Source organism: Ailuropoda melanoleuca, chromosome 14 (assembly GCF_002007445.2).
Source record: "Ailuropoda melanoleuca isolate Jingjing chromosome 14, ASM200744v2, whole genome shotgun sequence".
NCBI lineage: Eukaryota > Metazoa > Chordata > Mammalia > Carnivora > Ursidae > Ailuropoda > Ailuropoda melanoleuca.
The window spans coordinates 66,622,551-66,639,005 of NC_048231.1; the positions used below are offsets into that span (position 1 = coordinate 66,622,551).

Below are 16,455 nucleotides of genomic sequence, written 5' to 3' on the forward strand. Positions count from 1 at the left end.
TGTGTTCCCTCTCTCGCTGGCTGTCTTTATCTCTGTCAAATAAATAAAATCTTTAAAAAAAAAAAAAAAAACACCTTACTTCCTCAGGGAAGCCCTCCATGACATTCAAATTACTTTCAGCTCTTGCTTTTCTCCCCCTTTTTTCCTCATTTATCACAATTTGTAATTGGGTGTTTGTGTCACGTCTGTCTTTCCCTGTAAGGTATCAGGTTCACAAAGTCACGGAACATAACTTCTTTGTTCAGCACTGTCTGCCCACCTTTGGCAGAGAACCTAGCGCATAGGAGGATAGAGTGATTGTGAAAAATAAGATATTAAAGAAGAACATAATTCCATTCACCCAGATTCAAGGGTTGCAGCAGTCTTTTATTTTCTGCCTTGCTCCCGAGATTCATTCCTTAAGGGAAGGGACAAGACTTTTATTGGTTTGGAACATAAACTATGGTGACTAGAGCCTGAGCCACCTGCCCCACAGTGGTTTATTTCGGTGGGTATTTAGAATGTCTGTGACTCGACTGGGCAGTGGGAGTGTATATGCATAAATGTTTTGGAAGGAAGAAAAATCTTTATTAAATTTGCTTTCAGACTCTTGCTAAATTAGATGTGCAATCTGGTACCTTCATTTTGGTTACATATTTGCCTGTAATTATTTTCAGTGCATGTCTCTTTTCTCTTTTTTTGGATTCAGGAATTTTAAATTTCTTCTCCAAATGGCACTTGCCATCAGATAATTGCTGTGGAGGTTAATCTAAACCACAGATAGAACTGGGTGTCCCTTGTAATAGATGTTCTGAAGGATTGAAGTTGGTGGTAGCTTCTGGTATGGTGGCTGTTTTCACCCATGGAGTTCACCATCACATACAGTCCATACTGAGATGAGGTCAGCATCTTTTGAATATACACTGTGCATTGATTGATTCCTAATATGAGTATCATGGCCTGGGAGTATTGAGTGGAGGCACATAATAAAGGATGAGCTGATGTTAGTGAATTGGCAACATGAGTGAGAACAGTCTCTTACCATTCCTTTCTCCTTCCTGTTCTTACCCTTTCCTCCCTCAGGTCTGATCCCTCAATTTAGGACACAAAATAAATCCGATTGTCTTCCAATGGCCTTCTGGAAGAAACCTCTTGAGTTACACAACTAACTATTATGTACGGAAGAAGACTGAAGTGTCCACTAGCTCCTGTCAACATCAGACTAAAAACAAAAACTACTTTGCTTAAAGTTCCAGGCTTTCTGTATCTTTCCCCTTCACTAGATCTGGAATCTCCTTAATAGTCGGGTCAGGGCTTAGCATCTCTGTACCTGTGACTCCTGACATGGGGCCTACAGAAACCACAATAGGTGCTCAAATAAATATCTGTTAAGCAGAACTGGTCCCAACATATCCTTCCAAAATCATCTACCACTTCCCCCACATGCCCTACCTTCAGCTTCCCAGAGCTTTTCCCATCCTGAAGCAGGCCTGTCCATTAAGGATCTCCTGCCTTTTCCCATATTGATTTCTCTGCCTGTGATACTCCTCACTCTGTTATTGCTGGCTCATTCTTCAAGACTCATTTTAGTTACCAACAGCTTGGCTGAAGCCTTTCCTGATTTCCTGGGCAAACTTAATGATTCCCTTTTTAGGTCTTGAACTGCCTTTCTAAGTATAACACTTGAATATATGATGTAACATCTTGAGTATAGCACTTGCTATGCAGTGTTGAAAGTATCTGCTTACGTGATAACAATAGCAACCATTTATCATTTGTGCCAAGGACTGAACTAATATAATGACCAACCTTCATAATGTTAAATGACATCTTTTAAAAATACAAACAGCTCTGCCTGGCAGTGCTAATTCTCATTTTGCAGGATGAGATTAAATTACTTGCCAAGGCTAAGTCAGTGAGAGGCAGGGATGACATCGGAAACTATTTTCCGGGTACTGGGAATGCAGGAGTGAACAGGACATGTGGAGTTTCTTCCCTCATGGAGCAAGAACAAGGATCAAATAGTAGTAAATCCATGGTGCTTATTAAATACCTAGTATGTAGCCGGCCCGTGGAGGACATTATCTCTAAACATCATAAGCACTCTACAAGTGAGGCGGTGCTACCTCCACTGCACAGAAGAGGGTAGTTCACGTGCTGAAGGTCAGTCACACAGCTAGGAAGAGCTGCTGCTGGGATTTGAAGGCTCTCTGACTTCACAGGCCAGGCAACCCAACTGTATGTTCACGGGTTTCCATTTTCCAGGTGCTCAGCACATAGTAGAGGCACCGTAAAGAGTACTGAGTGAACAAATTTCTATAACTAGTGTCCCTTCATTCAGATCACAAAAAAATTAATGTTGCTTTTTTGTTAAAATATTTCTTGGTCTCAGCTGTGTTCTCATCACTATGTAGGGGTCCCAGGGGGGGATTAAGTGGTATCTTGGGATAGCCAGTGTTGCCAAGTAACCAAGATAGCTAGAGCATTAGAAAATCATAAATTACTATAAAGGGATAATAACTTAAATGATGTAATTCTATTAAAAATAAGACAAATATTAATGGAATAGAGCAAAATTCAGAAATAGAACCATGTATAGATATTGAACGTACTGAAACAGAGACCCCCTCCATAAAACAATAAGAATTACATAAAGACCTCATTTACATTTAAAGAAAGATGTTACCATCCAAACAGATAAATTAAGCACTGTTATAATATGAAAAGAATGTTGAGTTGTCTATTAGGAGGCCTCGATCCCAGTTCTGATACTTATGGTGGTATAAATTTAAGGTGATTTTTTTTTTCCTTTCTGAAATTGAGTTCATGAAAGAAACAGGATAATAATTAATTCACTAGGTTGTTGTGAGGATCAAATAAGAATACCACTTAATTTAATGCCTAACACATACCTCACTCTCAGTAATCATTCTGCATCTGATATTTTAAAAAATGAAAATGTGGAGAAGTAGAATTAAAAAAAAACCCTAGGTTAAAATGTAATAAAGCAGTGAAAAAAATGTCATAAAGTAGTATATATTTTTTAAAGATTTTATTTACTTGAGAGAGAGAGAAAGAGTGGGTGTGAGTAGGGGTTAGGGGAGGAAGGAGAGGGAGAAGCAGACTCCCACCAAGCAAAGAGCCCAATGTGGGGCTCAATCCTAGGACCCTGAGGTCATGACCTGAGCTGAAGGCAGACGCTTAACCACCTGAGCCACCCAGGAGCCCCGACTCTTTCTTTAACATATACAACTTTAGGGGTATATGTCACACACTCATGCAAAACTGGTGAAATCTAAGTAGGGTTTGTAGTCTAGGTAATTGCCAGTTTCCTGGTTTTGATAATGTACTGCAGTTTATAAGGTATTACCATTGGAGAAGCTGGGTGATGGAGTCATGGGACCTCTTGCATTATTTTTGTAATTTCTCATGAGTTTATAAATACTTGAAAATGAAAATGGTTACTTTTTAAAGTCATTAAGTATTTCAAGAGGGAGACAACTAAGTAAATTATGGTACATCTACTAACTGCAATATTTTTTAAATAATAGACTGATAAATATGAAATAGCTATACTGTTAAGTATAAGAAATGCATATGAAGAAATAAATGCAATTTTATTTGGTTAGTATTATGAAGATTTATGCAGTTTTAAAATATGCTGAGGAATGGCCAATAGATTCATAAAGTTAAAATTCACTTTGTTGAATGGTTATTTAATTTTTTAATTCTGACACTGATTATTTTCAATTCTTTCTTAACTCCTGATTTTCTTTATTTCCAGTTCTGTCCACTTTGCCGTTTACTACCTAATGAGAATCCAGGCAGCTTTAGTGGCAGTTTAATAAGACATTTGCAAGTCAATCATACTTTGTTTTATGATGATTTCATAGTAAGTATATATATTTTTTTACTTTTACATTATGTTTCTGTGTGGTGTGTGTTAGGCTTACCTTTTTAAATCCAAGTGAATAAAATTATAGCAGAAAAAAAAATGTGTATAGACCTGAAGTTAAGTATCAGCATTAAGTAGGAAATTATAAAAATATAATGTTTATAAACTTAACTATTGATATTATCTGCCTTACACAAAATTATTTTCTTTGTGATCTAGATAATTAGTCATTGTATAAGGTACTAGATTTCACTTTCAAATTATTTTAATTTCTACTCTAGTCCCCTCCTTATATATAGTTTTAATTTTTATGAAGTTGAAAGCTTATGTATCTGAGATGAGATGAAATCACATCAGTAATGAAATGGCTCAGTTTGTTCTGCAACCAGTTGCTATTACAGTCCATTGAATGGATAATAACAGATACGGCATTATTAGTGTAGTAAGACACACGGGCCTCATTTTTTATTTAAATTCCATGACACACGAAACTCATGTCTATTGAATGTTTTTAAACTGAAAAAAATTGTATTATGAAAAATTATAAACATACAAAAGCAGACAAAATAGTGCCACGGACCCCCATATTTCAATAACGACCCATCAGTAACTACCAACTATCTCATTATATTAAGAATTTTTTCCTTTCCATTCATTGAGAAATAATTGACATGTAGCACCTGGTAAGTTTAAGGTATACACTAAAATGACTTGACTTACATAGTGTGACATGATCGCCACAATAATTTTAGTTAACATCCATCATCTCCTATAGACACCAAAAGAAATTTTTTTTCTTTGTGATGAAAACTTTGTGATGAAAACTCACTTATCAGCTTTCAAATATACCATACATTAGTGTGAACTATAGTCTTCATGTTGTACATTTCATCCCCAGTATTTATCTTATAAGGGGAAGTTTGTACCTTTTGATCCCCTTCCTCCCAACCCCCTTCCTACAACCCAAGAAATCTTTTTTTTTTTTTTAGGATGGAAGAAAAGTTAGATGTAGTATGAATAGTTCTAACTTATGACTGTATTTCCCATGATCAGGAATGAGAATAACAAGCGAAAAGTTAATGTAGCCTTTGTTCTGCTTCTCTCCATGTGTTGCCATGCGAGGGTAACGTGTTATTTCCTGAGTCCCTTTCAGCAAAGGGGTATTGCCTATTATGGAAGGAAAATCCCTCATAGCCATGTTGTGAAATAGTATATTTTATTGTTACCACTATCTAAATACATGAAATACTTAGGCTAAATTTAACTTTGCATGTAATTTTCACGTGATTTTTTGACTGCTGTCTTTTTATGCAATTTCAAGATAGAATTTAATAATTGTTGAAGATCATCCCTTGAAAGTATTCTCCCCACTTTCTGATCTGCCCACTATGGTTATCCAGATTCAACACAAGGAGCTTGGGGTCTGACCTGGGTTTGAGTAACAGCTCTGTCTTGGTCGCAGCTCTATGACCGTGGGAAATGTATTTAACCACTGAGCCTGTCTGTTCATGTGTTAAGTGAGGAGAGTAAAAACACTTCGTCCCCAAAGCTGTTGTGAGGATTGAATGAGATAGTGCATGTAAAGTGATTTGCACAGTTTGGGCAAGAATGTTAGGGCAGCTGGAGATGAGGCGAGGGTAAATGGTGGTACTAGGACCACTTGAAGAGTTGAGCAGGCTACACAACAGAAGTTCCAGCATCAAATAATGTCTTTTCTGGCCACCGAAGCACACAGGGCTTCTCATTTTTACAACACATAGGGCTTCCTCTTTACCTTAGCTCCATAAGATGTTCTAAAAACCAGGTTGATTTCATATTTGTTCTAGCTGTTAATGTTCAGTCCATTCTTCTCAAGATTTTCCAAAGTATGATACAGGGCTGGTCAGGAGGAAGCAACTTTGATGAAAGTACTTTCAACCCACTCAAAACTGTATTCTTGGTTGTGGAAATGAGATGGAATCATTCTTATTTGTTTTGACTTTTTGGTTTCCTGAGCTACCAAGTACCAGACTATGCACTTTAAGAATATTATCTCATTTTATTCCTTACAGTAACTTCTGTGAAGTGAATATTGTGTTACTGTCCTCACTCAGCTATAAAACATCTGAAGCTTAGAGGTTAATAAATTGCCTAAGAACAAGCCAGGATTCAGTCCAGATCTTGTGCTCTTCTGGGCTTTATGGCTTTCCTTTGGATTTTGTTGATTTGCCTTTATGCTTTCATGTTTTAGAATGGATTTCCAATAGAGATTTTACTTTTTTTCTTTTTTTTTTTTCAATTTATTGCAGAAGAGGAGATGTTGCAGAGAATAGGGCTCTTAATAGTGTTTATTTACAGAATGTGCTGACTTAAAGTTTTGGAAGCCATTTTGACCATGGGGAGGCAGGGAGAAAGAGAGTTTTGTGTTCAACATGTTTTTCAGAAAGATAGTAGTACTGCTGAGATTGGTGAATTCTAGGGGAATGTTTTGACTTTTCTCCGTATTACATGTTTATTTGGAACATAGCACCCTAACCAGGATCTATAATGTTGACTAAAATGACTAATTTAAATTCCAAATCAAGACTATTTTACTCTGACAATAACTAGTTAATTGTTAGGCAGTAAAATTAAGTAGAAAATGCACTAGCCCCAAAACAAAAGTCCTGGGGTTTATGACAGTTTTTGTGAAAATTTGGACGGGTCACTAAATTCAGGACTCTGCTTTCCTGCAAAATGAGGCAGTGCCCTGACCCTTATTTTCCAGTTGCTGAAAACTATCATCTCTGACTGTGTTTCTAATTATTTTTCTTTATTTGTAGGATTTTAATATAATTGAGGAAGCTCTTATCCGAAGGGTCTTAGACCGGTCACTTCTGGAATATGTGAATCACTCAAACACCACATAATTTTATTAAAAGGAAAGGAAAGGAAAGGAGACCATACAATTGCACCATTTGTTAAGATGCTGCTTGAACAATTGGAGGGGAATTGGCAATGTTCGATGGGCAAAAATGTACAACACTGTTATACGTTTGTCCATGTTTATTGTTATATTGCGTTTTAAAACTGCTTTCATTTTGATGGCTTAAATCTGTTTTACATTCTTGAGTTTTTTAGACACTTAACAACAAAAAATAGTCTCCGTCAGCCCTTAATATATGGAAGAGAATATAAGGCCGGATATGTAGGTGAGGGATCTTTCTTTGCAAATTGGATGATACTGTGTGTAATGCTACATATTAATAACTACTGTCATGGTTGAGCAAGATAACTAATCTTTGTTCTATGTAAAAAGATGGAAAGTGAAACCAAGTGTGGACATTCAAGGAAATATGAAATCTGTTCTAGTGCTTATCTAATCTCTAATAGAATATTATGAGTAGCCTTGTATCAGAGTAGGAGAGGAAAATTTTGGAAGTCAAGAAAGTCCACTTAACCAAATTGTAAAACATAATACTGTAACAAAATAAATTTTGTGTTAGGAATGTATACTTAATTCTTTGGCTTTTTATAACTATGCACAATAAGAATTTAATATTTTTCAAATATTTGTAGCTTATTATTTAGAAATATTTCTATAGTATAGGCAATTTCTTAAGAACCTTCAACTGATATTTATAGTAGAAGTGTTCACATCCATAATTTTTAGTGAAAAACCCTAAGGGCTTTCATTTTTAAAAAATTTTTTTCCTTTAGAAAAAAACACAAAATATAAATACTGAAAACCAAACAAAACATAGGTCCTTACATCATGATAAGGAAACACTGTTTTAGAACTCTGCCAGCCACTCTGGTTGTCCTCTGTGTGTCCAGTCACAGTTATCAACCCTCTTCCCGAATTCCACAGAAGTAACCACTACAGTGATACCCATTGTAACCACTTCCTTGTGTTTCTTTATTAGTACCCAAGTGTGTATCTCTATATACTGTGTTTTAATCGTATCCATTTAAAATTGTTTTATTGGCTACATCTTCTACATCTTTTTAATCTGTAGGTTCTCCCTTCTTTCTTTTCCTTAGGATTTACTGAAGAACTTGGTGTCGTGGCCTATAGAGTTTCCCACAGTCTGTATTTTGCTGATTGTGTAGTCATGGTGCAATTCAGCACGTTCTTTCCTCTGGATATTGACACATGGATCCAGATGTTTGAATAGACTCAGGTCCAGTCCTTTTTGGCAAGACTATAGGTCATGGTGTGTTCTTTCATTAGAGGGCACACAATGTCTTGCTCTCCCTATTTGTGATGTCAGCTGAAATTGATACTCAATGCCTACATCCATTGATTTTTGAGTTGGAGGATATTCTAATTCTATCATTTCTCTTTCATTTATTAGTTGGAACACTTTGATAAAGACTTGTTCCCCCGCATCTAGTATTTGGTTAACCCCTGGTCAAGTTTGTACAGGAAAGAAAAAGTAAATATTTGTATTTTCCTTTCATTTATTAATTTTCAAGGTAATAAACTTGCTTCCTATTACCTTCTAGATAGCACTTCTTTTTTTCAGTGTTATGAACTCATGGATTCAAACATATTTGATAGGCTTCAACCCATTTCAAATATTACCTTATTGAAGTCCAAATTGTCCCATCTTTGGCCATTGGGAGCCTCAGACCATTGCCTCTGAGTCATTTTGACACTACACTAGCTGTCTTTATTAGCTTCCTTGCTATCCCAGAAGACAAGATACTCCAGGCTCAACTTTTGTGTTTCCTGCCTCAGACCTGGAATGAGCCATTTCTCTAAGAAGCTTGGTTACTTTCAGTGAGAAATGGTATTTCAAAACCATAACCAGGGCTCTAAGGAGGCTCATTGCTATTAGATTGGCCATTGTTTCTAGGAGAGAGGTAGGAAATCTCTATTTTTTTTAATAAGATAAAACACTTTGTGAGTTTATTGTGAAACTTCCAAATCAAATTGAGTACTACAGAGTTTTTACTTATTCCTTTCTATTACAACTGTGTTGCCATTTTCTAGACTGAGAATCCTGGTTTTCAAGGACACAGAGCATGATAGAGTTAGAATATCCCACAATTATTCATTTCCTTTATTTACCTTACACAGGCAGCAGCCACAGAATAACAATGTAATAACAACCATCACCAGTATGATAACTGAATCAATTAAAATTTTTTCATTTGCTCTTCCCTTTCTCTATTTCTAAAAGTCATACTATGTCAGCATTTCCAGAACATATTTGTAGAACATACTATACTCTCTTCCTTCTATCCCTCATATAGTCTTAGTTCTTCAAATAACAATATATTCAGTGCTTGCTACTAGTGTTTATCTGATGGCTCTATTTTTCATATCTGGCTCTTGAATGACGAATCCAGGATGTAGAATGACGTCTCTGTACTGTAAGCAAGCAAAGGAAGCTATGAAGACTCGTGATAACAACTGAGGATAAAATATTTGGCTGTAGTTAGCTTTTTAATTGTCATCACTTACGAACTTTGTTCCTTACACATAAATGTAGTCATAATCACGGTGCCACCAATTTTTTATAATAAATTATTTATTCCTTCTTTAAAGATTTTCTTACTATTCTGCCATCCACTGTGAGGTAATTAGAAAAACGTAAAACCAGACAAAATCTAGAGGGCCTTATTCCCTCCCTTTTAGACACTAGTTTCAAGCTTGCTTTTCACAGCTGCAGACAAATAAGAACAGATTTTTAGTTTCACAAGCTCTTGTCCTGCAATTTGGATGGGTCATCCAATAAAGCAAAACCCGCTGGACAACAAGTGCAAAAAGAGAGGAATTTTTCAGAGATAATCAAACTGAAAATCTAGTCCCTAAAAAATAAAACAATATATTTTTGAGCATCAGGACTGACCATCCAGAAAATAAATCTTCGTTAGTTCAGAGCAACACAAAAGGCATCTTTAAGTCTGTAAAACTTGAAAAAACTTTAAAACCTGGATTTTAAGTAAAGCTTTCAAAAGTCATCTACCACTATTAACCTCAGTGCAGCAATTCTGCAGCCTGTCCCTGGATTCCTCTTAGGATAATTTTGCCACCTACAGGACAAATGGGGTGCTGGCCGCCTGAATTATTTTGCCTTCTGAATTATTTTGAGTTCTAAAATGGTGAAGTGCAAATACTCATTGTTTTCACGGTGCCTTTAACCTTTTATAAAAAGGAATTTATAATTCATTGTTTTAAAAAATGAAAACCATAAATCAAACCATCATACTGTACACCTTAAACCTTATACACTGATCTGTGTCAACTATTTCTCAATAAAGCGGGGGGGGGGCCATAATGAAAACCAGTATTTGCAGCTGTTGACTACTAACAAAAAAGTTTCACTCACTTTCTTTATAGCGCCTCAAGATGCATTTTTTTCCAAGGCCTTATAAGGGAAAAACTGATTGACATGTTATTCTTTAAAAGCTAAAGTCTTCTTAACCAACAAAAACCTATGGAGATTTTCCTTCATGTACTTTTTCACCCAAGTTTCTAAAATGTAGGTTGAAAAATTGGATAGTGAATCTATGATAAACAAAGCTTCAGATCAGATCTCCTAAGAGATCCTGTCTCCAGTGTTGTTGCTTCATTTCTTTTCCTGGTGCTAGGTCTCTTTCATTTTGAATTGAGGTTAATCCAGTTATTAAAAGTTTATGATATCATCATTTGTACCTTTGGACATTGAAGTTATTTTAAAAAGTCACTAAGAGAGTTCTTTTATTATTCAATTGCAGCAACAAATCTGTTTAATGATCGGAATTTAAAATGTACATTTCTTTTCCTTCTGTAAATATGTATTATTGTTAGAAATAAAGAATGGCAGGACCATTGCTTTCATTAAAATATCCAGTGTCTGTTCTTAAATATGGATCTTGATAATTTTTTACAAACTTCGCTTTTTAAGTTGTCATCATTTGGCAATATCTATCACAAGCATATACGTTCATTTTAGGCCAGTGGTTCTCAAATGGGGGCAATTTTGCCTTCCAGGGGACATTGGCCATGTCTAGATACATTTTTGGTTCTCATAACTGGGGTGTGCTTTTGGCAGGGATGTGAGTAAAGGCCAGGGATGCTGCCTAACATCTACGATGCATAGGACAACTCTCCACAGTGAAGAATTACCCTGCTCAAAATGTCAATAGCGCTGAGGTTGGATTTAGGCCAAGGTAATGCTGAGCGTCATGGAGTTAGTACTAGTTCGGTTTCCAAGGGGCTTCGTTGAAATTTAAAAGGTAAGATGTAAATGGGACTCTATAAATCCTACCCCTTGCTAAATACATATGAAGTTTTGGGTGGCAGTAGCTATCATATGTACCCCAAATGAGAATATGTTCAAACATATGAAAGCTTTTTGGATTTTTCACAAGAAGAGGTACAGGCCAGAACACAGATGTTATTGACATGACCTCTGATGACTGTTTACTGAAAGTAAAAGATAGAGGCAACCCAGAATGGGTTGAGAAGACTTACCTTTATCACCTAGATTATCTTTACTGAAGATAAGACAAAATATTGCAGAAGGACACCTATGTATGAGATCCTTGAAGTTAAGAAATATTTAAATTTCTACCTTATTACTGGAAAATCATTTGATTTTTAATCATGGTGTCAGAGAAGGCCACATATGGGTCTTGATTAAGGCTAGTCATTGCCGAAAAGCAGCCATATGAGAGCCCAGTGAAGGTGAGAGATTAGTCAAGATAGAGTAGGTCATGCTGCTATTACAAACAACCCCTAAATCCCCGTGCTCACCTGAAGTCTACTGTGGATCTTGGCTATTCTCCAGACAGCTGTTCTCCAGCCTCAGAATCCCAGATTGTTTTGATCTCATGGCATTTGTATATTACCATGTGCTTCCCCAGTCACCCCTTACCACAGTGGGCTGGAGAGTTGGTTACACAGGTCGTTTCCACTGAACATTTCATTTGCCAAGGCAAGTCATGGCCAGATGTAATTTCAAGGCAGTGGGGGAAATGCAGTCTTCTTAGGTAGAAGAGAACTGGATATTGAGATATAATAGTAATGCCAACCATGAAAATAGAAAGCCAGGAAGAGCTGGCAGAGACCAGGAGATCTACAGGGAAAAGGTATTAAAAAGACATGTGGAGGGGCGCCCAGCTGGCTCAGTCGGTAGAGCATGATCTTGGGGTCATGAGTTTGATCCAGGAGAGGCAAGAAGCCAGAGAGAGACTAGCTTTTAGAAACATAATTTCGCCATTGTAATTTTTTGCTTAATTTTACTCAAAGTTTAGGATCATTTTACCAAATGAAAGATCTTTCAGTCTCTCAAACATAAAACAATGTTTTTGTCTTCTGAGTCACTTTTTCCTTTTCATTAAAAGAAATAACAACTGTGTTCTCAGTCCCTTACACATGTATTTTTTCTGTACATCCCCAGATGTACGGAATTAGGATGTCTGAAATTTTGATGAATTCATCAGCAAATTATCAAAATGTATTCAAATCCATCCATTTCTCACCATCTCTGTGATTACAGTTTTAATCAAAACCATCCTGACCCTTCCCCCTGCTGTACTCTCACGTTCTGTCTCTTAAATAAATAAATTAAAAAATCTTCTTAAAAAAGGTCAAACTCTTATAAGTGAACTCCTACTGTCCTTTGACAGTATTTCGAAAGCGTGTTCTCTAAATATTCAGTCTTGAGGCATGCTGGTTTGAAAACTAAAAGAAGTAACAACTTTCCAATAAAAAAACTGTAATCATCTAGACAAACTCTTAGAAACAGAAAGTAGAATGGTGGGCACTTGGGTGGCTCAGTTGGTTAAGAGTCTGCCTTTGGCTTAGGTCATGATCCCAGGGTCCTGGGATCGAGTCCCACATTGGGCTCCTTGTTCAGCGGGGAGCCTGCTTCTCCCTCTCCCTCTCCCTACTGCTCCCCCTGCTTGTGCTTATGCTCTCTCTCTCTCTGTCAAATAAATAAATAAAATCTAAAAAAAAATTAAAAAGAAAATAGAATGGTGGTTGTTAGGGGCAAGAGGGAGGGGAATTTGTTGGTCAATGGATATGGCGCTTTAGTTTTAGAAGATGAAAAAGTTCTAGAGACCCATTGCATAACAAGGTGCATATGGTTAACAGTATTGAACTATGCACTTAAAAATGGTTGAAATGGGGGTGCCTGGGTAGCTCAGTCGGTTAAGCGTCTGCCTTCAGCTCAGGTCATGATCCCAGGGTCCTGGGATCAAGCCCCCCATGGGGCTCCCTGCTCAGCAGATAACCTGCTTCTCTCTTTCCCTCTGCTGCTCCCCCTGCTTCTGTGCAGTCCTCTCTCTCTTCTCTATCAAATATATAAATAAAACCTTTAAAACAAAATAAAGCAGTGAATTAGCCAATAAAGGGATAATTTTCACTTAAGTCACCTTTAAAAAAATGGTTAAAATGGTAAATTTTATGTTATATATTTTTTTACCACAACAAACAAACAAAATTGGTGTGTGGGTAAACCAAATACCATGGTGTATATAATACTATGCCACCCAGTTTGGTAAATTATAATTGTCAGTGAAATTTAGGAAAGAAGTATCATCTCACTGGTAAAGTTCTTGAGATTTCAAAAATAAAGTATTTAAATATAGAGACTGAAAAACTCTCCTCCCTGTTGCTATTTTTTCCACCCACCGGTCTCTCTCCAGACTTGGGATAAAGTTTAAGGCACACAGCTTTGTTTGCTTCTTTTCCCCCCTATTTGCAGCGGTTGGATGTTCTCTTAGATATTTATTGTTTCGAGTCACCAATCTGGGTTCGTATCATTTAATTATAGGAATTTTGATTGGACTCTTAAGAAGGCAGTTTTTGTTCTTGTTGCTGGTGCTGTTGTTATTGTTTTTCCCACTGAGTATTTTAAACTCAAATAATTCAGCGTTGTGGACCACTATGAGGGAAGTATGCCTGAGGCTAAAGTGAATCCAAGAAAAGCAGAGCCAACAGGAAGTGAAAAACTAAATCCTGATGATATCTTTTGAGCATCTGGCTTCAAACCCCGTCATCTCCATCTCGTCATCTCGGCTTTACCATTGGAATTATGTGAACTAGAGAATTCTATTTATTGCTTAAGCCATTTTAATACTTGGATTTCTTTCACTTACAGTGCAAATAAACTTGACTAATATGGATTCCATGCAATATTTCTGCATTCTTAAAATGCATTTCCCCCATTACCTAGTTCAAGTTGGATTCTGTAGTGTACAACCTTAGAGTCCCAAGTGATATAGACATGGACACCAGAAGTGGGATCATTGTTTCAGATCATCATAGAAAATGCAGGACTAGCTGAGCTGTGGCTTTGTGGGGGGGTGGGGCAAGCACAGAGTCCTGCATTGTAGGTTGAGAAATTGAAGATTTTATATGTAGATATAAAGCCACTGCCAACACTGTATCCTTAAGTTTCTTGCTTAAGGCATATGGCTGTGAAGGGCAAAGCTTTAGAAAACTTAGTAGCAAAATGTCAATGGGTCAGCCTGCCAGTTACCAGTCTATTAATTCGAAGTTCCAAATTTATTCTTTTTGCTTCCTGTGTGAAAATAGATCTGGGCCCTGAAATGTTTTTCCTTTGCTTGCTGGCACAATAATAGGTCTTTCCAACATAGGGCACTAGAGAGAAATAGCAGGAGGAAAAGGGTTTTGTTTCCCAGTTCCGGTTTGCTTGCTTCCCATAGCGCACAGGGCCAACTCCAGCTTCTGCAGCACGCTGTGGCCACAGCACCTGGCAGACAGCATCTTCCTCCAAAGTCCCCCTGGATGATTTTGTAACAGAATGCCTCCATGAGACGTGTCTCCATTAACAGCTTTCCCTTGCATCCTAGAGGATCTATTTCCAGCAAGTTCTACCAGCGTGGTACCACAGAGACTCTCTGCCATCCAGTGAACCACAGCTGGGTCCTCTGCAGCAAGGTCTGGATCTCCATCCCACTGGTGGTGGGGCCCTTCTTTGGGTACTCTTTTTCAAGTCTCTTTAAAATTTTTTTTTTAATATAGAATGCTTCGTGAATTTGTGTGTCATCCTTGTGTAGGGGCCATGTTAATCTTCTCTGTGTGGTTCTAATTTTAGGACTTGTACTGCTAAAGCAAGGATTCAAGCCTATATTCTTCACAGTCCTCTTTACTTCTTATACCAATCCCCTATTAGAGTGAAAAAAATTTTATATTAAAGTTTCTCTGGTCAAATTACTGTGTGAGTTCTTTCTCCTGATTATACCCAGACTCATAAATCAGATTATGCTGATTTTTCCTGAGAACCTTCAGTAAGGTACAACAAAAAATTTGCATGTACCCATCAAGATTTTCCTGAATGTGAGCAGAAAAAGAGGAGTTGGGAACTAATAATGCTGAGGTCCAAATCAAGACAGACCAAAGTGCAGAGAGGTCAAGTTCTCTGACTTGCTTCTTCTTCTCCGTGTAAGATTGAAATGCTGACTGTGAGAGTGGGCGATCCTGTCAGCTACAACGAGGAGGGATTAATGGAGAATGTGGGGTACCCTGATACATTGGGCCACACCACAGTGCCTCACCCTGGCTCCCCGCCTGACAAATAGGATGACACTGCCATTGCAAACTACACTGGCCTGGAATTCAGTTTGGAGGCAGGGTGCTATTCTAGAAGAGAAAGAAGAGTTCTGTGCCAGCCCAGACAGTTTCTTCATCCACACTGTCCTGAAATAAAGTTTGTCAAACAGAGTGCACTGGGTATGTGTGGTGCCCGGAGTTGTTGCTAATGAACAGACAATCTATGAGTATAGCCCAGCCTTGGCTTTTCCACTGAGCAGTCATGCTGACCTGATAAAGTTTTTGGTGTCTAATTTTAGGAAGTTGACATAAAATGAAACTGATAGACAGGTGACTATGGTTTTATTCAAATTTGTAGCACCAGCAAAAATCAAACTGTGTAATAGGCCTGTGATGCACTGAAATCAATGGCACAGAAGGTCCTAATTCTTTAGATGGCCTCAGGCCATTGTTGCACCCCATACAGTTAACAAGTGAATTGCAAGTGAAATACACCCTTCCTTTCCCTAGACGAGTTGTCTACTCTCATGTCCTTTTAGGTGTTCCCTTGGTGATAGGGATTATTCCATCAGGCAAGATCAGAGAGCCACATTAGTTGACAATAGAATTCTCACTACTGCCAAGTCAACCAAATGATGCCAGTGAGACTCAATGGTTCTCTGCTTCGCTTCATTAACACTGTCCAGCAGCAAATGGTACATATCCTGTGATTTCTTCCCCTCTCTCATGTTCTAAATGGAAGTTTTCATAGTAGTTGTATTTGCTCTGCATTGTGGTACATAAGAGGTAGTTGATAGGGATCACATTTATGGTTTAGTCTAAAGCTGTAGGATCATGAGATACTACAACTAGGTCAGATTAAGATTCAACTAAAAGAATAAAGTTACTTGAAAGAAAGGTGTATATTTCTGCTTGAGAGTTCTTCTATTTCTCTCAAAATTAGGCTTTGTTTGTTTTTTTAAAACTGGTATCAAGCTTTTGCCTCCCCTGTTATGCTGGAGCTAATCTTGTTATAGTTGTTTTTATCTAAGCTATGTGCCCAGAGGCTGTCGATAAATGTGTGAAGTAATGGGGGGGGGGGGAGGAAAAAGAAAAAAGGCAGGGG

At 37.5% G+C, this 16,455-nt stretch overlaps 1 protein-coding gene and 1 non-coding gene across 2 annotated transcripts in view; one reads left to right on the forward strand and one right to left on the reverse strand.

Moving 5' to 3' along the window:
- RNF125 (ring finger protein 125) overlaps positions 1 to 10,691 on the forward strand; it is a 48,708-nt gene extending 38,017 nt beyond the window's left edge. Inside the window, exons 6-7 of the mRNA XM_034642197.1 lie at positions 3,764 to 3,871; positions 6,676 to 10,691. Of these exons, the coding sequence (XP_034498088.1) occupies positions 3,764 to 3,871; positions 6,676 to 6,762 (195 nt within the window). The 3' untranslated portion in view covers positions 6,763 to 10,691. The remainder of the gene's footprint in view (positions 1 to 3,763; positions 3,872 to 6,675) is intronic.
- A 4,121-nt stretch (positions 10,692 to 14,812) lies between these two features.
- LOC117796243 lies at positions 14,813 to 14,915 on the reverse strand. Its single transcript, XR_004620609.1, has one exon. It is a non-coding gene; the product is annotated as a U6 spliceosomal RNA (small nuclear RNA).
- Between the last annotated feature and the right edge of the window lie 1,540 nt (positions 14,916 to 16,455).